At 41.7% G+C, this 22,086-nt stretch overlaps 1 protein-coding gene across 1 annotated transcript in view; it reads left to right on the top strand.

Moving 5' to 3' along the window:
• SCN5A (sodium voltage-gated channel alpha subunit 5) overlaps nucleotides 1-22,086 on the top strand; it is a 227,032-nt gene that overhangs the window by 164,703 nt on the left and 40,243 nt on the right. The window contains exons 18-20 of the mRNA XM_075419829.1: nucleotides 4,344-4,490; nucleotides 11,962-12,082; nucleotides 21,269-21,423. Coding sequence (XP_075275944.1) covers nucleotides 4,344-4,490; nucleotides 11,962-12,082; nucleotides 21,269-21,423 — 423 coding nt within the window. The remainder of the gene's footprint in view (nucleotides 1-4,343; nucleotides 4,491-11,961; nucleotides 12,083-21,268; nucleotides 21,424-22,086) is intronic.

The following is a 22,086-nucleotide window of genomic DNA, read 5'->3' as shown; positions in this document are numbered from 1 at the left end:
ACACAAACTGTTGCTGAGAAAGGATGCCAGTCGCTGCCAGGCACGGTAATTTTATGAAATCCATAGCTGTCTGCAAGGGGAACACAAACATCAACAGTTACTTCACAGAGTAAACAGTCCTCTCGTAACTATGTGTGTCACACTGCTGAACTGGGTGTACTATACATGAAAAGCTCCTCAGACTCCTATTATGGTACCCAAAAAGCTAGCTGTAGGAAGCTTTGCAGGTTAAAATATGTTGTCACCTATTAGAGGACTAATTGCTGCTCTGTTGAACTGCATTTCTCGAGCAGGCTCAATTTCATAGTGTCAGTCATCTCTGAATAGCTAAAGCAGAGATATTTCTGTTGCCGGCATCCTTGGCTGCTGCTGCTGCTTCCTCTGACAGGCAGCATCCCGTGGCAAAGCAGGGTCCCACCTGTATGGCCAACTGTGTGCAGACTTGTATGTGGGGGGGACCAGGACAAGCCTCCACCACTCTTAGTCTGCACCTGGAAATGTCCTGACCAGCTCATTCCTGGAAAGTGACCGCAGAACCTGGACATCCCTGAAATCCCATTAATGTCTCAAAATTGGTCTTCAAAGAGACGGAGGGACGCAGGAGCCTGGTGGGGAGCAGAGAAGATACATAGAGCTGAAGCTTCTCACTTGCACTGTAGACTGAGTAAAGGGCAGTTTGCACTTGCACTGTCTCACTAGGGACAGAGGATACTCTGTCGACCTCATAAAATAACTAAAATCAACTTTATCCTGCCACATCCTTCATCCTTGCTTGCTGGCTCTGGAGTGACAGTTGCAAGGGGGAAGGGCTCCAGAGCCAATTCCCATTTCTTGCCGCCCCATCTGCTTAGGACAGGAAGCTTGCTGCTATCAAAGGCTTTGCACGTCTTCTTTCAAACAACAGCCGTAGCCAGGGAATCAGGGAACAAATGTTACAAGCCAGGGTCGTGATCTAGGGAGCGAGTGAAGCATCAGGAGAACCCGTCTGAGCCGATCACTATCCGAAAGGCAAGTCCTGGGGTCCTCTTTCTAAATTTGTTTGCACAGGGTGGAAAAAATTATATTTCCATGGGGAAAGAATAAAATGAATCCGTGCTGATGACAGGTATTTGTCTTGTTTTGCCAACAGCAAGTCCTCTTTCCAAAGGAGCGGCATTTGCACTAATCCCCATTTGAGCCTGAAACAATTAGCCGATCTGTGCTTTTCAGAGGCAGATCACAGTGTGGAGCCTTTGTATTTATTTGTGTCAACAAGCAAGTATGTGGGTCTGTGCACAAACACACTTGAGATGTCACCCAGATTACACTCTATTTTCAATCTGGTTGCTGTTTTTCTGGTGCTACAACTGACCTGCAGCATGCGAGGGGACCACATTGGGTCCATCCTTCTCCAGCTGACGAGTACTGGTACGGTGTTGGCAGATCACCTCTTTTTAGGGCCCAGATGAGAGCAGAGGTGAGCAAACTGTTGGTTTATGGTCTAAAGGAGCTGAGGTCTGTCCCAGGCTCCCAGCCTTCCATTTGCGTGCACAAAGTTTTTGTATTGCTGAATGGTTTTACTTTATAAATTATGAAAACAACTGAATCAATAAATATTACCATAATGTGTATTGCCTTGGCAACAAGGCACTTGATACAAAAATTAAAAACAAATTATATAAACCACCCACGGCGGGGAGCTTTACAGGAGATAAACCTGCTGCTGTTGCTGCCAGAAGAACGAATCATCTGGAATCAGAACAAAAGCAAACAGTCCAAAGTTAAACAACATAAAGCAAAGGCACCTTTCCCCAGACAGGTCTGTGCTGATCTTCAGGTGCTGCTTGCTGGAAATGAGACTGTTGCATCCCATGAGAGTGGCTTATCAGGGCTGGCATCAGTTGAGAGTGGCTTACCAGGGCTGGCATCAGTTGCTTGCGAAAACTCAGCTGATTCCCTAACACTCCTTTTGGGATCATTCTGTACAACCAGATTCTTTTGAAGGGTTTGTTTTTCTTGTTTTTACCCACCTTATAAATTTGTAGGATGAGCCTGAAAACACGTAGTGATGAACCAAATCATTGTCCAAGCACAGGCGCGTGTTGTCCCTGTTGGATAATTTGCCAGGATATATTTCATCAGTTTTAATTAATGTGAGCTCGTTGGATATTTAGTACAAGTGTGATTTCTGGGAAGTAGCTGGATCCGCATTTCCTGGAGTTCAGTCTCTAGGAAAGGGTTGTTAAGCCTTGGTACCACACAGAGGGGCAGTAAATAGAGAATTGGTGTAAGTTTGGCATTTGACTATAGCTTAGTGCAGTAATTTGCTTAACGACTTAAATATTCGTCAGATCAACTGAGTTACACAGTCTGTTCTCATACACTGCATAGTTTGCACTGAATCTGAGCGCACAGCCTTTCTGCATAAATGAACTTGAGCTGCCACCTCAGCTTGCATCGCGCTTTTAACGTGACACAATTGTTTCTGTTGTTTTAGTGCTATAACCAATATCATGCCATTAAGATTACTTGGTGTTATGTTGTATGCACATTGCATTAAAAAAAGAGACTTTTTATGGCTGAGCGCCTTACTTGTGCAGACTCTGCCTTCGGTGTTTGCTCCTCCCCTGAAGATTACGCTATTTCCAGAGGTGTGCCTTAAAGAGTGTTACTTTTTGACAGGGACAGAATGGTAACTGGGTGATTACAGAGCAATCTCTGGCCTGTGAAGATGAGTGTTAAACTGTGCCTGGAAATTGTATGTAATACATTCTTATGCAGTGTGTACAGGCTTGGACATGTGTAATTTAATTTATTAAAGTTAGAATATATTTTAGACCACATGCCCTCTGAAGCAGGAAACAAGTAATTTGATTTTAAATTCATTTGTTAGAAACAGAGAATGACATTTGAAAGGACTGGTAGAAATCCGACAGTCCGAAAGTATTTACATGGAGAGCAATTTGCTTAACCAACTGCTTCCTTTGTGTCATCTGTTCTTTCAGATAGTTATATTTGGAATAAAGTGTTTTTCTGCTCCTGGTACCTCTTGAGGGACTTCCTGTGGTGATGTGGCTTTAGAACTGAGGCAAGTAGGCTGCAGCTCCCTGGGGAAGGCAAACTCACTTAATACAGGAATAACATCAAATGTCAGTCAAACCAAGGGAAAAAAAAAGGTGGACAAGTGAAAGATAAATAGGTTTAAATAATTACTGTTGAAATCCTGTTATGCTTGTAATTTTTTTCTCAGCATGGAAGTCCTTCTGTAAGCAATTCAGCACAACCCTTTGAAACCGGCTAGAGTTTTATTAATATTTTAGTAGCAGCCATAGTAATGGCATGAACGATGATAGCGCTGTGATGAGCTATGGATTTTTCAGAGAAATCCCTGTCTTAGGTGAATCAATAAAACCACACTTATTTACACCAGCAGAGAACATGGGCCTCCAGACGTAGGGACCAACCCTGCAAACATACTCTCCTCTGCCATTAGTCCTGGGAGTACTTCTAGAGAGCTCAGCAGCAATAATCATCACCCCAGGAAGAACTGGCTGCATTTAATGGCACCACTCATACTAGCAAGCACTGGTTCTACTTAGATGTGTTTGCAGAAAAAAAATTATTGCTCCGATTCCAGAGTCCATCCCTTTTTAGGGAAGTACTTAAGGATGTGCTCTCCTTTCAACCTGTGGTTAAGTCCCGTTGGCATCAGTGGGTGCAAGTAGTCTTAAGCGTTTTGCTGAATAGGAGCCGCATGCATTTACGTGTTTACCTGAAGTTTTTCCACATCTGCTTTTAGATGCCTTTTATCTCTTCCAGTGAGCTTGCATCTTCCTCCCTTTCAAAGCGTATCTTGTCTCCTCTGGATGCGGTTTTTCCCACATGGTTTCAAGCAGACTCGTAGCACAGTGTTGGGTATTGCCCTCGTGCCTTTCTCTGGCTGTAACACTGAGTATCGCCGCCTGATCGCGTGACTTCAGAGTACACCCCTCGGTTTTTCGACTGAACTGCGAGCCCATTTCTGTGCACCTCAGGTCACTGGAGGAAGTTTGTGTCTCAAAACCACAATCAAAATGCAGTTTGCAAGGGAATTTCCTCCCGCCCCAGCAACAACAGCTCAGAAAAAAAGTTGGTCTATTTGTATTTCTATTTTCTGCAGCCAAATGTCTCTACATATCCAGCAGCTATAGCTCAAAAGCTACAGCATAAGCTTGTGTTATCTTGTTTCTTGCCATTTTTCTTAAGATGTTGTCCGCTGACAAGTATAGTCCAGGCTATTTTCTTTTCTAGCTGGGGAGTTCTCCTTAGGAAATAAGCATGCTATCAAAGAAAAAGAAAATAAACCCATCTAGGATTATTTTCAGCAGGAAAAACAGCTGCAGCTGAGGGGGCAGCGATGCCAAAGCCCAGGCGTCCGGAGTCAGAACTCTGAGATTTGTGAAGAGTTAAGTGAGTTGCACGTGGATAAGCAGTTGAAGGCTGAGCCACCACCTCCAGTAGGGAAAAAAGAGGTAACAGAAACAACTTTCCTACGTGATACTGCATGCAATTCATTGCACCAGCTCCGTAGTGCATGTCACTGATTTATGTGGGGTTTATGGCTTGTAAAAATACGTGTTTGTCAAGTGGTAGGAAAGCAATAGTATATAGCATTACAGTCTCAGTAAAGAAGAGAGAAGATTTTTGCTGTTATAAAAATAATTGGAAAGCTTGGAAAATGTGCATTATAAATTAAGATGGGATTCCAAGAGGCTTTGAAAAAACACAAAATCACCTATAATGTTACTGTCTTATTTTAGGAGCGACTACATGCATGTTTTCCTGTTGAAAACTAGCTCTAAGAATGGCATCTGCTGACTTGGCAGATCTGTACCTCGAGTTAACTGAAGAGCATCTGTTATCTGTCGCAGATTACCATTTCTTTTTCTGTTAGCACATAGACCTAAGAAAGGTGCAACAATTTAAGTAGCTGACATGAAGATACTAATTAAACAGTAAGCCTTGGTATCATTCAGCTGATGCTGGCCACAGCGCAGCTCACTCATTGTTTCTTGATGTGTACACATTGACATTTATTTTCAGTTTGTAGGATTATGTTGTCCTTATAAACATGAATACCAAAAATACATGTATTTGTACTATACACCAAGTCACTCCAGGCTTTAAATTCACCATATCATACTTGTTCACCCCATATCATACTTGTTCACTTGTTGGGTTTTGGTCCCATTCAGATTTAACATTTTATTGACATAACATTGCCTTTATTGTTAGAGAGAGATGGATTCCTCTCTTTGAAATCAGGAACTGGAGGTTTTGGGGGATGTCCTGGGAGTTCGAGGAACTTCATAGCTCTTTGACATTAGAACCAGTGGCGGTCTTGAGGGACTGAATTTATGAAAAGGAAAGGATGATGTAGTATCAGCAAGAATCACACCTCTCCCAATTCTGCTGTAAAACCGCTGGCAAATTTGTGCCCAGCAGGAGCAACCCCATGGGGAAATCTTGACAGGAGAGCAGGAAACAGACCCATCACAAAGCCAGAGCTCGTCTTCTCCAGGCCTGCTGATGCATGTTGTCATATGGGGTGGAATTTACTGAACTAAATGTAGACATCTGCATCTGAACTTGTCATCTGAGGCCCCTTTGTAGTCAATGAGGATCTGGAGACAATGCAGTTAGGTAAATGTGTCTCATCTCTGACTGAAATCAACATTTAAATTAGGTCAGATTAATCGTCTTCTCAAAGTGCCTGTTTCTCTCCATTGACTATAAAGGGAGCCCACGGTAACTAGATGAGTTGTATACTCAGGTGAGCTAAATTCCACTCACAGTAACCAGAAATCCTCTAGCCATGAAACATTCCCATATGGAGAAATCCTCCTTGCCAGAATACTTCTTGCGATATTGAACTTCATCTTCAGAAAGAAAAGGTCCTGAACTTTTGAGAAAGGAGACTCAAATATTTGAATTACACATTGAAAAATGTACATATATTTACCAAAGAAACCAAACACCTAAAATAATAACATGAAGCATTGTAACTAGGAGGAATTAGAAGATCGTTTCAGGAAACGATCGGGTGCATCAAGAAGAGTGTGGCCAGCAGGACAAGGGAGGTTCTCCTTCCCCTCTACACTGCCCTGGTGAGGCCTCATCTGGAGTACTGTGTCCAGTTCTGGGCTCCCCAGTTCAAGAAGGATGAAGAGCTACTGGAGAGAGTCCAGCGGAGGGCTACAAGGATGGTGAGGGGACTGGAGCATCTCCACTACGAGGAGAGGTTGAGGGAACTGGGCTTGTTCAGCCTGAAGAAGAGAAGGCTGCGAGGGGACCTTATAAATGCCTACAAATATCTGAAGGGTGGGTGTCAGGAGGATGGGGCCAAGCTCTTTTCAGTGGTGCCCAGCAACAGGACAAGGGGTAATGGGCACAAACTGAGGCACAGGAAGTTCCGTCTGAACATGAGGAGGAACTTCTTCTCTCTGAGGGTGACGGAGCACTGCAACAGGCTGCCCAGGGAGGTTGTGGAGTCTCCTTCTCTGGAGATATTCAAGACCCGCCTGGACAAGGTCCTGTGCAGCCTGCTGTAGGTGACCCTGCTTCGGCGGGGGGGTTGGACTAGATGACCCACAGAGGTCCCTTCCAACCCCTACTATTCTGTGATTCTGTGATTCTGTGAAATCTTCTCTCAGGGGATGAGGTATCCCTCATGTTTAAATGTCTTTTTGAGATAAATAAACCCTGTGATCCTAACATGGAGGCTAGAAAATTATGTCCTTTTTTAGTGCTATAACGAAATGTTGTGATAAATCAGGAACACTCTAGCCTTGATATATTCAGCAACATTGTGATAAAGAAATAATCCCCATTTCCTCCCTCAACTTTCAAAGGGTCCTGGGACACAAATGTCACCTTTCTATAGTAGAGCATAATTGATTCTATTTGTGGCTGCTTAGAAAGAGGTGGAGGAATATGGCAATAATCCAGGGATGACTTGAAATCAAACGGAAGTTCACATGAGGCTACGAATGCCAACATGAAAGAGCAAAGCCCAAAGGATGCTATTTTTGAAGGCCAGATCTTGCGTGGACATTTCATACTTACAGTCCTCCTATTCAGAAGTAATCTTTGTGCCGGCACACAAGGACATGCTAATCATCTTTTTGATGAATGTCCCAAGAATTTGCAACTAGCCAAATAAATCTGGCAACTGTGAGGAAGTAACAGATTTGGCATGGCCAAGTGGCAGGGCTTTGAGTGATTCAGTCAATAACAGGAAGCCTTGAATGTGTTCTGAACAAAACGCTGTTGATGTCAGTAAAGCATACATTACATGATTAAAACTTCATCTTATATAAATCACCAGAAAGATACCACAGAAATAAAATCATTTCTGTCACAGGTGGATAAGACCTCAGAGAACAAACTGGTTGATTTCTCTGCCAAAACACTGCCCTATAAAATATTTTGTACAGCTTTGTGGAATCTACCTTTAAATGTATCGGACAACTTAGATTTCTTCATTTACCAAAGGGAACAATTCACTTTCTTAGGAAAAAGTCTCATAGCTGGGTATATTGCCTTAATAACCAGCCCTTTTTTTTTTCCCTTTCAAAGTACCATTTCATCACTCTCTTTTAGCAATTTTATACATCATTCTCTTTTTATGAATTAATATCACTTAATTTAATAGACTGTTGTTTGCTTCCTTTTGCCTTTGGCTTACCCCCTGAAGTCACACACTATTGTTCTTTCATTTCATTATTTCTTGTAAATTATTGTTCCTGTGCCCTTTATCTGACTTTTTTTTACCTCCTTCTTTGCAAAACTGCCTCAATTGTTCCTTATTGGAGTTGTTTTGCCAAGAAGCAAGCACAATATTCCAAATACAACTTCCAGAGAAAAGTAAAGAGAGGCAATAGTATCTTATAATCTAGACATGATGCTTTTGTATAAGTTTTCTGCATTTTTATATCCTACTGCAAAATCACATCTAATTTTTTAGTATTACTCCAGGTTTCCAGGATTTCAATTGAAATTTTCCTGGAACTCTCTTGTTTGTACTGTTTTGAGTCAAGTCCTGTTTTGCTGCATTCTCCCCATGTTTCAATTCTCTTTTCCTTTCTTCTTCCTCGGTTTCAATACTCTCTCGAACATAATGTTATCAGCTAACAAGAGGGTTCTATCAGTCAGTATCTCTTCTATATCTGTAGTGAAGATAATGCTGACTCTAATCCCTACAGATCTCCTTCTCTGAAGACAAAGTTTGTGTTATATTTGGGTCCTCAGGATGGCTTTTCTCCATGCAGCAATGGGTGAACCCAAACCGATTACAATTTATTTTAAAAGTAGACTTTCCTATAATAGACATCCAGATATTTTCTTAATGTTTGTATATCCAATGTCAGTTTGATAGATTAAGGTTGTGGTCTTCAGAGTTGATGGAGAGAGGCAGGGAGATAAGAGAGTTAAGCCTTGAGCAAACATCAATGAGATTTCAGCACCTCACTGCTAAAGGCTTTTTGAAAAAACCATTCAGATCAATTTGCCACTATAACAGACAGAAGCGGTGGGTGTGGAAGCCCTCTCCCTGTCCGGATACTTAAAGCAGCTACTCCACCCAGAAACAGGTTAAAACCTACCCTCTGCAGCATCAACTTATGCACTAGTAGGAGGTGTCCCAAAGGGGCTACTGAGTGATCCCGTTGTCTCTGCCTGTACACCTCCTCCACTCACTTCTTCCAAGAAGGAAAGAAGAGATTCTGTATTTGTCCTTTTTGCCTTCTTTTGGCCTCTTTGCACCCCATTTGTGCACAATACTCTTAGCATGCCTCACTGCCTTTAGGTCTCTATGATATTTCACTCCAAGAAAGCACTCTCCTTTTCTCCTCTGAGTCTTTATTTAATTTACTTTAATCGCAGGCTCCAGCAAGTGTTTAGTGATCTGTGATTCCCATGATTACTCCCTTTTCCTATTCTCTAAGCTCAGTATTGTGTTTACTTATTGCTGCTCTCCTGGGCTGTTTCCAGTTTTCCATGAGCATTCACTATTGATTGCTAATGGTGTGTTAACTTGGTGTATTGAATCCCTTTCTGCCCTACAATGTGCCTTGTCTGGATCTGATGATCTGCTTATGTTTTCTAGATATTTCTCTATATACATTTGTATTCATTCTAACAGACTCTCCCCCCTCTTTTTATTGATCACCTTGCTGGATTCTTTTTAAAACAGTTTACTTTCTTAGGCAACTGAATTTTGATTAGTTACTTCTCCCTCGTCAATTGTTATTATGTCTCTAGCTCTTTTCTTTCCATTACTGAGTTCATTAAAACCTTCTCGACCCCTTTAACATTTCTGGCAAAGAGTAACCTTTGCATCTTTCCTACAGGCTTTCCTAATCTTTCCCTCCTCTCTCATATGCATGGTTCCTTCTTTTTTTAATCCCAGTTCAGACCCTTAAACCTTTGTCTAGTGTTTTCTGAATCTGTGTTTGCTGCCTCTTCTTCTTTGAAAGCTTTTCAGAAGAATTCCTGTCTGTTTTGTCTTTCATGTTCCCCATCTCCCTTTGACGCTGATGGATTCTAATATTTTCTAAAAACTCCTCCTGATAAATAACTCTCGAGAATTCTTGATTCTTTAAGATGTTTTCCTTGTAGTCTATTATAGTTGCACCATATTGTGTTCTGTGAATTTTCTAATCTGTCAGCTAAATCCAGCTCTCTCACTGACAATGCTAGCGAGCTGACGTCGTTCTCACAGTTTTCTTTGATTTCTGTCTATTGGTAAGAATTACATCCAACAAGGCTGCTTTTCTCATTGGAACCCCTATTTTCTACATGCTACAGCTGTATATGATTTAGGACTATTTCAGTGGTCTGTGTTTTGACGTCTTCATAACAGAACAGATAATGACTAAATGCATTCCCTAATGAATGGTATCAGAAAGTTCTGACTGGCTAAAACTTGGCATGACATTTTTTCCACCATCATATACAGTTGGTAGTCTGTAGGAAATTGGCTCTGTACAACGGCTGCATTCTGAATATGGATTTTTTAGAAGCTTTATCCATGTCTTTGACCTGTGCTCTCCATTCTGACTGTCTTTTTAAAAGGTCTGTTCTCAATTGTTTTGCAGTCCTTTTGAGTAGAGCATTAAAAACCCTAGCCAAGACTATGACCTTCTGGATGCTACAGCTAATTGCAAACAAGTAGCTTCCATCCCTGCTTGCAAGCATTGCTGGAATATTCAATCTTGCCCACTTTACCCCAGATTCAGCATTTCTCTGAATTCAGCTATAAATTTTGCATTGACTGTGTATACTGGAAAACAGATGGCCCATTTTCACATTAATAATAAATACATAAAGCTGTACCTATTCTCTAACTCCATCACCATCATCTTCATGAAAATAATATTTTATATGTACATGCCATCTCTCATATAACTATCTCATAGGTTGTTTAAAAGCATTGGTAAGTATTATTGTCCTCATTTTTTTAAATGGAGACAATAGTATTGCAAGATAAAGGACAAAAAGATTTCAGTAAGTACTCAGAGAATAAAACAGAATAAGACAGTTAACAAATGACCCAGCTCTCCTGACTCCTGCTTATAGCTATTTTGCATTGATGTGACCCATAGAAGACACCAGCTTTGGTGTTGCCCACTTGTGTCTGGTAGCAGTCTAATACAGTCAGAAACAAACTGTGAGCAGGGCTGGGCAAATATTTAATCTTTCATTTTAGTGGCCAAGCTGAATAATCAAGTAAAATATAATTTTGAATTAATATAAAATAAAAATGGTGTATTTTGACTAGTAAAATAAAATACTGGGAAAAAAAATCTTGTTTTCTTCTAAAGAAAATGTATTGATTCTGTTAAAAGAAAGTTTGGACCTGAAATGAAATTTCTATTTCATATTTGAGTGACTTATATTATCATGTATCATATCTCTTTTAACAGCAAATTCATCCAAAACTACAATATAAGATTTTTATCAAGTTCCTTTCTTATATTTATCACAATTACTTGCATAGCCTCTAAAGCAATTTTTTAAAATAATATATTCCACAGAAAATTTTACCCAGATCTACTCGAGAGCTCCTGCTCTGAATAGATAAGACAACCGATGCTCCAGGGACACGGAATATTCTTGTCCCCATTTTGCAGTGGAGGATTTGAGAAACGCTGAATTTAAACAACATGCCTAAGATGGTGGTGTCAAATACGTCAGGCAAGCAGTAGAGCCTCTGAAAGGCTTTCAAAAGCCATGTGTCCCTCCTCCTACGTCACCTTGAGACCAGAAGTGTGTGACCAAGAGTCAAGGGACCACATCATATGGTGGGATGAGGCAGGTGGAGGAGCCCTCTCACATGTGCGTGCCTGTGGCATCATGTGACCGGACCCTGGTGACAGAGAAGATTCTGCTCATCTCGGAGGAGAAGCTGAGGCAGCTGGTCACAGAGCATGGTCCTAATGGACAAGGTGCAGATTTCACCCATCGGCTGTGGGCGAGGAGCCTCAGGAATGATGCCCCAGAGACAGGAACCTAACACAGGTCGTTAAATTCATCCTTTAGTAATTCAGGAGCTAGGTCCCACTTCTGGTCCCCCCCATCTGAAGGTATGAGCCTTCAGGATGTACAAGCCTTAAAATCTCAAGTGGTTCAGTTGTTCCAAGCTTGCACCTACCATTAATATTCAGTGGCTGTCCACCATATTTATACAGTTTGCTTCTCTTTTGTTTTAAAAAGTAAGTTTTATGTGTTAGCTTTTTGTTATTGTTGATGGGTCAACTGTTAGCTCACCACAGCATAGACAGAGCTGTCACTTGAGGAGTGGGCACCGTGAGGAGTGCATGGCGATGTCTCTGTTGCAGTGGCTTTAGCTGGAATGTTGGTTAGTGGAATAAAAACCCAGTTACTTCCTTCAGGGCGAATGATCAATTTGTTTTCCTCATCTTTGCTCTTGTTGACAACAAGCTTGATGAAATCAGTCTCTCCGAAGGCAGCACAGTGGATTTGACAAATCCTGCAGAACTGCTGGAGCAGATCCCTGAGTTTGCTGAGGAGCTGATGGAGCCTGAAGATTGCTTACCCGAAGGTAAGGGCCTGCATATTTCACTGCAACGCTGAGGCAAGAAACCTCCTTCTCTCTAGAGAACATCTCTCCACCTTCACATCACGTTGCTCTGGCTGCTTGCAATGGTATTTCACTGGATGCAGTTCATTTTGTAGATACTGTGCTGCTCCAGATACATACTCAGAATCACTTGTTAACATTAGTCTTTGGATTTCCAAGGTGAAATAAGCCAAAAGCATGCTCTAAATGGCTATGCAGCTTCTAACATGCCAGGCTTGTTTCATCACGGTTTGTGCCATAGAGGGTTTTTTTTAATATGCTGATTTTTCTAACTTGGCAAATGAAGATTTTTCCCTCTCACTTTGTGTGCATGATCATATTTGGTAGAGACCTAGCCAGATCAGGATGTTGCTGTTGCTCAAGTGTATCTAGACATTTAACAGAAACTGACTGGAGAGTTCATGAGTCCCAGGGACTCCCCTTCATTTATTGTAAAGGGTGTTAAGTTCAACATGTCCAGTAACTTTCATCTGATCAGGGATGTGCTATGTAAAGGGTATTTTACTTAATTATTTTACATATTAACAATTCACATTTACATAACTGTTTTTAATATCTGAATAAGCCAGCATTTTATTAACTTTTTAACACCAACCCACTCCAAAACACAGGTACATCAGAAGATCTATTTTTAAGTCAATCCATAAGGTAAATAACATCCTAAATTATTTCTTCTTAGAGCACTTTCTATTCCAAATATTATCTCTGTCAGATTCCTCATTTTTCTTTAAATCTGGGTTAGGAAAAACAGGGTTAGCTGAATGTTAGTATATTCTCTTGAAAATTCAAAGATTATTATAAATAAACCCAGAGCTGCTCAGATGGGATCAGACAGAGATGATTTGCTGGGTATATAAATGCCCCTGAAGTCAGCAAAAATGTGCATCTCTGTATGTGTGAGAAAGATGATTGAATGAGGTAAGGGAGCCCTGCAGGGCTTACAAATGTCCCTAGGATCTAAACATTTTTTTGGCAGCTCTGCTTGAAAGCAGTAGCCAAAAATTAATGTAGTTGAAGGAAGAAAGCATGGTACTATGCTGTAACTATTCTGGCCCATACAATGACACTTAGAAATTAGATCTGGTGTTTTCATTCTTTCACAATATTTTTCTTAATAAGGCTAGTGAGCAGCACTCTATGTTGTGCACTGCAAAATGAGAAATTATAGTATAATTGCTTAAACAAGCCACTGCAGTAAGACCAGTGCTAGTCATATGCCAGTTTACAAATTCTGATACTGTGGCTGGCCATCGCCTTCTAGTTTTTAAAAGAAATATGGCAGACATCACACAACCCATGACTTCATTCAGTGCACAGCCCGGATTCACTCCCAGAGCAGCAGCCCTCTGTAAATTGGTCTGTCTTAAAATAACCAGCACTGCCTGAAACTTCATTATGCAGGACCACATCAGTACCAACCCAGTTTGCCACATCTTCCCCACTGCTGTCAGTGGGACACAGGGTAGCAAGCAGTGCTCTTCTAGATGGATCATTGGAAGCTTTCAGCCAGTTTGGAAGCCTACTTGTTATCCTGGCAGCAGAGAAATGTAGCAATGAAGGTGCTGTGGGCTGAACCCCACGCCTGCCGTGGGTTACTTCCAGCCTGCTGGCTCCTGCTCTCTTCCCCCTGAGGATCCCTTGCTCTTGCCTTTTGCCTTTTATTCCTCATCTCTCCTAGTTCCTCTCCAGTCCCTGTTCAAGTCAGGGTGTTTACTTCTCTCAGAGTATGGCCAGGTGAGATGTGAGCTCTGAATGGGAATTGAAAGAGTACCTGCTCCCAGACCTCGGCCCAGTTCAAGGTGTCCAGAGGCACTGGGGATGCCGTTGCAGGTGACATCCTACCCAACATATCTGCCCTGCTTTCCTGTGCAGCATGTATCCATGTAGGTTTTTCAGAGGCTACTGTGTGCGCTAAATGTGATCATATTCCTTATGGGTTTGGCAAAAATACCTAAACTTGACATGTGAATGTTCGTTCACAAAATTTCAAGTCAGAGCCATAAACTGAAAGTCCAAATGATTCTTACTGCAATGACATTAACATTTAGTTTTGTTTATGTAAGGAAACAACGTGGTTTCCTATGGTCCTCTTCAATTAAATACCTTGCAATATTTTTACCCAAACTTACCATTGCAATTAAATGTCATAAAGTTATCATTTCAGTCTGGTTAAAAAACAAGCAAGCTAACAATTAACAGTCTAGTTAGCTAAGATATGACAAAGTTATAAAGCACTAAAATGGAAGTATTGAAGGGCATGCAATGGACAAGTTTATCTAGCATTGTCTTTACCGGCTTGTAATAAAGAGATACTACAATATTTGGTATATTTGGGAGAATGACCTGCTGATATTTCTGAAAGAAGATTAGGTGAGATGAAGAGGAAGAGCGAGAAGGGAAGGGTTAAGTATTTATCTTGTTAGCTCACCAGCTATCTAAATTCAAACTATGAGATTTCCAAACACATCCAGCATAGGTTATGTCCTGAACAAATATGTTCCAGATTCAGCTCCCTTTTTCAGATAACAAAGGCAACAAAGATAATGCATGTTCTTGAAATAGTTGCTGAAAGTTTGCTGAGGTCACAGTTTTCCGGGAGTTGGGTGACCCAGATAAGCTATAGGTCATTTTTCTTGGGGAGACTTGTTAATTCATTATCATCTCAAAATAGCTTTGATTAGGGTCAATGGGGTATATTCTTGGGTCAGGAAATGTGAAGCCAAGGTAGGGTCACAGCTCTGGCAGCTAGCAAGTATTGCTGGGAAAAACCTGATAGAACTGGAGAGATCATTCTTGTTGCCGGTTGATGGGAAAGCAACATCTAGGCAATGCCAGCTATTTGGGTACTTTTTCCTCCAGATGCTTTGCAACACTCCAGTCCTGTTACCTCCATTGGTATGCGTTCTCTGCATCAAAAATTGCTATCTGTTTGGACATTCTCTTCTGTGTCTCACAGAAGGTCATCCAAAGCAAGCCCCCTGGCCCCAGCACGCTCCTCACTCCCAGACCGTAATAGGAGAAAGTTTTCACCAAGCCCTTATGCGTAATTCCCCGTACACAGCCCGCTGCCAAAGGTTTCAAAAGAGTATCATCAGATGGTCATGCGAGAATGAGCTACCTTGCTCTACACGTGGTTGATCGCAACTCGTGACACGGAGGACGCCCAAATCCAGTTTTTCACGTGACCATGTAGGAGGAATTATCGCAGCTGGAAAATGCCGTGCGCTGAAGTGAAGTTACTCTGATTAATGGTGGGATCTGCATTATGCCCTCCCCACTGCAGTTAGCAGCTGTCTAGAAATAAAAAAGTAAAGAGGAGAAAATAAAAAGACCATTGAAGTGAACAAATCTAAACTGAACTACAGGGTCTGCCATCAGGTGATGTTTAAAAGCTAAGTAAAACCAAACCAAGCCCAACAAAATGTGTTAATTGTCATCCTAGAAAAACATCATGGAACAAACTCCAGTTTTAAAGTATCTCTGCTAGCCGTAATACCTGAGATACAGTGTATTTTTCCATCAGGAAGGGCTTGCTAGTATTTTCCTGTATACATTTGCAGACATCAGAAGACTCTTACAGTCCTATTGCATGTGCAGAATTAAATGAATTCAGGTTGGACAGGACCTCTAGATTTCAACTTATCCACCCCCTCGCTCAAAGCAGGGCTGACATCGGGGACAGACCAGGCTCCCCACTGCCTTAGCTTCAAGGCATCGCACTGTTATTTGTAGTGACCTCCGAAAGGATACGTTTGGAGGAGAGCAGCAGCAGATAAACACGAAACATACCCTTGTAAAGTGCTTGGAAGAGTGAAAACACCCGGCAGACTGTGGCTTTGTCAGATGCTTTCTTGGCACTAGCCGGTTGCAGTACACAAGAAAATACTCAAATCTCCGTGTGTGTCTCAGGTACCTGAATGCTGAAGACAGTGATGGCAAATGTCTTCTGTGTTGGCCCTAGAGCTGCGCAGTATAAAACCCAGCCATGCATGCCAGTGGGTTAGTGGGGCCAGAAAACCAGAAAGGGATTAAATAAGGAGGCTCTGCAGAGATCTTGGTTCCTCCAGCACGGGGAGACAGCTGTGGTTTTACAAAGGGACTACAGCCAGCCTTGTTTTCTTGCTTCAGCGTGCACAGCTAGCCAGCCTGGTCATTAGAAACCCAGCGTGGCAGGTATATATATATTAAGACCATGTTATGAATACCTGCCTGCTTGAGCTTATGCTGAGGAAGCTGTATTTTCTTTGTGTCAAACCAAGCAATGCTGTAACCAGCATTCAAAGCTAAGCAAAATACTGTTTTGTTCTAAAAAAGAATGTCCGAATAATCGGGAACTCCTGTGTGTAAGTAGCTACAAAATTACTGCAGTTTGAACAAAAGGTACCAGACTTACTGGACCGCAGTAGAGAAGAAATTAATTGGTCTTGGATATAAACACACACACTTCCTGGTTTATTGAAGAGAATCAGCAGCCCAATCCATCCAGAACATATCTAATAATTTTATGTAAATCTAAATGTATATATTGATGTGAACAAGCGGTCGATTTGTAAAGTCTTTACTCATAAGGCTGAAGTCAGTAGACTTGGCTCTCATGCATGCAGGAGAAAGTTTTTGCAGTACAGCTCTCACATTTACAAAGAGATATTTTTCTCAGTGCACCATGGTAATGCAATCAGGTCTAACAGCTCCATGATTATAATACACCAGGCTAGGAAAAGTGAATGTGGAACCAAAGGAATATTTGCACAAAATGCATTGTAAATTACTTTCCTCCTGCACTTCCCCCTTCCCCCCACCCCCCCCAGTAACTTGTTTATCAGTGTGGCAGATGCTTAAGTAAGAGCTTTCTCTGTCACACCTGCAGTGGAGACTGCGGTTTTAATCTGCATTTTGTGATGGTACTATAGGACGCTCCAGTGACTGAAGAGAACAATTCCTTAGTTATTAAAAACAAACAAAAAATAATTATTATCACAGTACACCGATGCATTTGAAAAGGTTTATTGATAAATAGGTCTCTGTTTCATGAGAAATGTTATGTAATGTTCAAATGAGAATTGAAAACAAATGTTGGTCTTGGACAAGTTGACCACTGATGCAGCTTATTACAACTTCACTGATTTACCAGCAACTAACTTCACCCTTTGTAGGAACTTGCTCTGCTATTCTGTGGCCCAAAAGGCCGTGGTGGAAATGAGTCAGTTTGCTCTCAAAAAAGATGTAGCCCAACATGAATTACAGTGGCAAAACTAAGTCCTGACTAAATCACAAGGTTCTTCTGCACAACCCGTTCCCTACTAGCATTGATTTCAGGGAGATAGCACAAATCTATTAGACACAGCAGCATGAGTAATGCTGTTATAAGAAATGCCAGAGGGTTTATTCCTGCCTTGACACTTGCTGTGCTAAAAGGTGTTAATGAATAGTCTTCTTCATGTGGGTAAAGTAGCTTTCAAAACCTGAAGCTGGGCTCTGCTGACCACCTGCCTTGTTATAGCTGGAGCTATGATTGCTCAGCCCCTCACCAGGTCATGTTTTAGACACATTGGAATGGTTTTGATATTTTTATTTCACAGAAAAAGAAAAAAAAACCCTATTAAAATGCCAACCAAGGTCAGGTAAACTTTTTTCATTGGGTTATGTGAAGCTTCTAATTCAACAATTAAGCTAGGGTCATGGTCACCAGAAAGGTAGGCTACAAGCATTGCAAAAGAGTCCAGAAAAGTACAGGCATGAGGGAAACCAGAAAATTTGAAATGGAAATAGACTTTACTAATTCATTAAAAGATCTGTTTGTGGTCAGTTTTCTTTTTTTCTTTCCATTTTCTTTTTTTCTGTTTCATTTAAGGATAGTTAAAAATAGCATTTCGTCTGAATTGCAGCCAACCTGATTATTCACGGAAGTGCTACTTGACATTGTATCAGAATCTGGTCTAAACATTTCTGAATTGGACCCAATCAAAAGCATGGGATTTAATAGTGCTGTGATTTTAGGCTGACTCATCTGAGAAGCTATTTTGGATTTTTCAAGGTATTACTGTCAGTAACTAGGACTTTTTTTTCAGACTGAAATTGCACAAAAGCCATCAAAGAGCATAAAAAAAAGATTAGTGGTCCTAGCTGGCTTTCTGTCTTTAAAAATACCTCTCTGTACCTGTAGCTTATTGGATGGAAGCTGACTAGATCAGTAATAGTCTGTTTTTACCATTTTGTGAGTATTTTCCATCACAAATGAAGTGACTTTGGAACTCACGGTGCCCTGCTCATTAGTATTTAATTCGAAGGTGATTCCCTGATTTTAGCTGTGCCGGTAATCACGTAGGCTCCCTGTGTAGTGGAAAGACAGAGGCAAACTGCTCCAGGGAATGATTCATCCAACTGTCTTACAGTGGGGAAATCCACTTCCTGGAAGATCCTAACCTTTTCCAAAGGTACTTACGGAGCATTTCTACTCTGCAAGAACATGACAGATCGTGTCATGCCTGTTGCTAGCTGAGCCTAGGCATTCATCTAAGAGACTAAAAAGGCAAGGGTCTAGGAAGCAACTTAGGAGAATAGAGGGGAAAGTTTCCGGACAAATATTTGAAGTCAGAAAAAAGCTGGTTTTTTTCCACATTGAACTGTTTATGGGAACAAGGTAGGCTCATGGAAAGTTTATTCTGCTAGAAGCAAGGGTTACTGCCAGTATAAATGGACATTTCTATTTAACATGAGGAATTCACACTTAGGGAGTGAACAGCCTGCTCATTAGGCTGTTCACTTGACGAATGAGGGGTCTGAGCCCAAGTCTTTGCTCTTCCTGATCCAAAGCTGAGTTGACAATGAGGTGGCCAGTGTACCTGCATAACAGCCTAGAGTGTGGATCAAACACCTGAAAGATGGTGATGACCATACAGGTTGTGGAGTGAGAAATAGTGTAAGGGATTTCTGGCAGCACTGCTAAGAGATGCAACTAATAGTCCCCTCTGTCATGTCATGCGGGTGGGCTTATACTGCATAGGCACCTCTAAGCAGAGCTGCCATGTGAGCATTTTACCTCAGGGATCATGCTACCATGCAGTGTTGCATGCCCAAAGTGTGTCCCATGTACCTGCTTCCTAAAATATACCCAAAATGACAGACACTACCATCTATGAGCAGTATACTGGTTTTAGCAAACAGTAGTGACTAATATGAGATCTTTTCATCCCTTGACATGATTCTTTGGTGTTTAGGATTGAAGTGCTTAGAAGGATAAAACTTGCCTTTGCTGGAGTGGTACCTGGCCTACAAAGACGCAAAGAGCTGGTTCTTACATTTCTATCTTCTCCTAGCATTATGGCCTTGTCAAATAGTTTATTAATTTAGTGTATTTCAACTAAGCCCAGAATTTCTCTGAATTCTAGAATACTGTGGTAAACTGGGAACTTGTGTGGGTCTGTGAGATGCCGGCATTTAGAGGACAGGTGGTTAGCTGCATCACTGTCCCATTACCTCTGCATAAATGTTTACTGTCCTGTTAGTCATACCAAAACCTCATACAGCCAAGAGCCTACGCCTAACCAAAATCTCAGAAATGTGAGGCAAAGGGGAGCTCTGGGAGTGGTTCATATGTGAAACATCCTACAGTTTTGCTGCTCCATAGCAGGGATCTGGGATAATAAAAACTTACAGAAAGTGCCAGGAGGAACACAGCAGACTGAGCAGCTCTCTTCCTCCTGGCAGAGCCTGCTGCCAGCACAGCCCCACTTCCAGCTTCTTGGGAATCCCGGCATCCCAGGAGTTGCACTTGATCTCCTCGCATATCACATGCAGCACAAGCGCCTCAGTTATGCCACCTTGAATTAGCAGCATCTGCTGTCTGCGTAACCTTGGCACTCACCCTCTTTCCTTCCCAAGCTTCCTTGCCTAAATATTATTTCTACTTGCAATAACATTGCATTAGATCACCATAGTGAGATGTCCTCTCTTGTCACTTCTGAGCAGTTGTCGTATGCTTCAAGACTTGTTGATGGCCTTGGCCACCTTTCAGCTACTCAAGCAGTTGGCCTGTGGGGTTTTTTCTCATGGTGGGACTGATAAAGCTGCATAGCTAAGTCTCTTTCTGTACAACACATGGATTAAATGCAGGGTAAAAACTCGCTCTTTGAAAATAAAGTAGTTTCTGAGGGTGATTCTCATCAGCAAATGCTGTGAAATTTGAATCAAATTATCTGACATAAGGCTGAATGGCCAGCCTGGGAAAGGACAAGTCCTGGCTACCACGGTGTCCTCTCACACCATTTTAAATTCTCACTCTGCAGAAGGCAATGCACATGGTGTTTTTTAAAATGCGAGAGATGGATCTGTCCATTACCAATGACAATATCCTTTTGCTATGAAAAATTAATGTTGCTAAGGAAACTAAAAATGGCCATGGTTTTGCCTGTCAGAAATCCTTGTTGTGGTCCCCATTACTAACACAGCATTTAACTATCACACAGTATTTGTCATTAAGGTCAGAAAGTGCTGTGAAGCATCAGTGGGGAACCTGCTGTGGACTGAATATCTAAATTTCTGCTGACATCAGAGGGGATTTAACTACGTAAATATATTTCTGAAGTTGTTTTAATGCCTTGTTTAAGCTCCTGAGAGTCCGAGAGACCAAAATCTGCTCCTGCCTTTGTTGTCTGAGTCTCTTCAGTACATTGGTCCCATCTGCACTGTACCTCCTCCCCTCATCTCCCTTTCATCAGATTGTCACTTTTAATCAGTAATTCCAGTTGTATCATAGTACCAAGAAAATATTCTTCCTCCATTCAGAAGGATGTAGAAACTATTGGTAATAGCCTGCTAGGGTCATCAGTCCCGATCAGGGGTGCTGCCTGAGCTCAGCTAACACAATGGAATCCACCTAGGGCACTGGTGACTCTTGGCCAATGTATTCTGTATCATAAAAATCATTGGGAGAAAACACTGGGGCATGTTTTAAGTGATTTTGGATGTTTTTGAATAGAGGAGTGAGAGGGGGAGAAGGAAGGCAGAGCAGAAGAGGATGATAAGAGAAACAAGGGAGTAACAACTCCATGCAGGAACTTATCTTTTTTAATAGCTCCTTATTGAAGCTGTAAGAATGAAATGGGCTTTTTTTAACAATTGCCTTGTTTTGATTTTGCTCCTTTTCAGTTTGTGTGCGATTCTTCCCATGCTGTTCTGTGGACATAACAAAATTTCCAGGCAAAATTTGGTGGAGGCTGCGGAAAACCTGCTACCGAATTGTCGAACACAACTGGTTTGAAACTTTCATCATATTCATGATCCTGCTGAGCAGTGGAGCCCTGGTAAATATAACAGAATTTCCCAGCTGCTTGAAAGTGAACCTGGGTCTCAGAGAAGGTGTTCTCCAGTTAGCTGAATCTAAGATCTTAGGAGCCCTTACTCCTCATTTCTCAAAGCATGTTTGGGGCTAAAACAGCTCTTCTGCTTTTCTGATTTCACCTGCCTTACCATATGGTGGGAAACCTACTTCTGTTATTTTGAAAAGCCAGTCCTAAGGAAGTCTGTGTAAGGAAGTATTCCAGAGTTACTACTTCAGCATCCCATAACTGCTCCATGGTAGTTACCATCTGGAGCCTTGTATTTTGCTCCAGGGATGGCTTTTTTTCCTTTTTTTTTTGTTTAGCACACTTTGTAACCAGCAAAGTGAAATCATAAAATTGCAGGGGGGCATTGAATCAGTGCTACCCACAGAGCTAGTGGGTGCTTATCATGTTTTGAATACACCTTAGCTTAATTCACTGGACCTTCCCTGCACAGATAGCTCCTGCTTGCATGTAAATGACTGTGTATACTTGGAGGCTGGCTGGTCATTCCCCAAGACTCTGATAAGGGATCCTCCCCTCCTGAGATCCCACTGTGTACTGGGATTATCTTCTCTGTATTATCAACCCTGGGCTCTTCGTAGCGATGGCAGCATGTTGCTCAGTTACATGTCAGGGATGTCA

This window comes from Opisthocomus hoazin, chromosome 4 (genome assembly GCF_030867145.1).
Source record: "Opisthocomus hoazin isolate bOpiHoa1 chromosome 4, bOpiHoa1.hap1, whole genome shotgun sequence".
In the NCBI taxonomy this organism is placed as follows: Eukaryota; Metazoa; Chordata; class Aves; order Opisthocomiformes; family Opisthocomidae; genus Opisthocomus; species Opisthocomus hoazin.
This window is presented reverse-complemented; position numbering and strand designations above follow the sequence as displayed.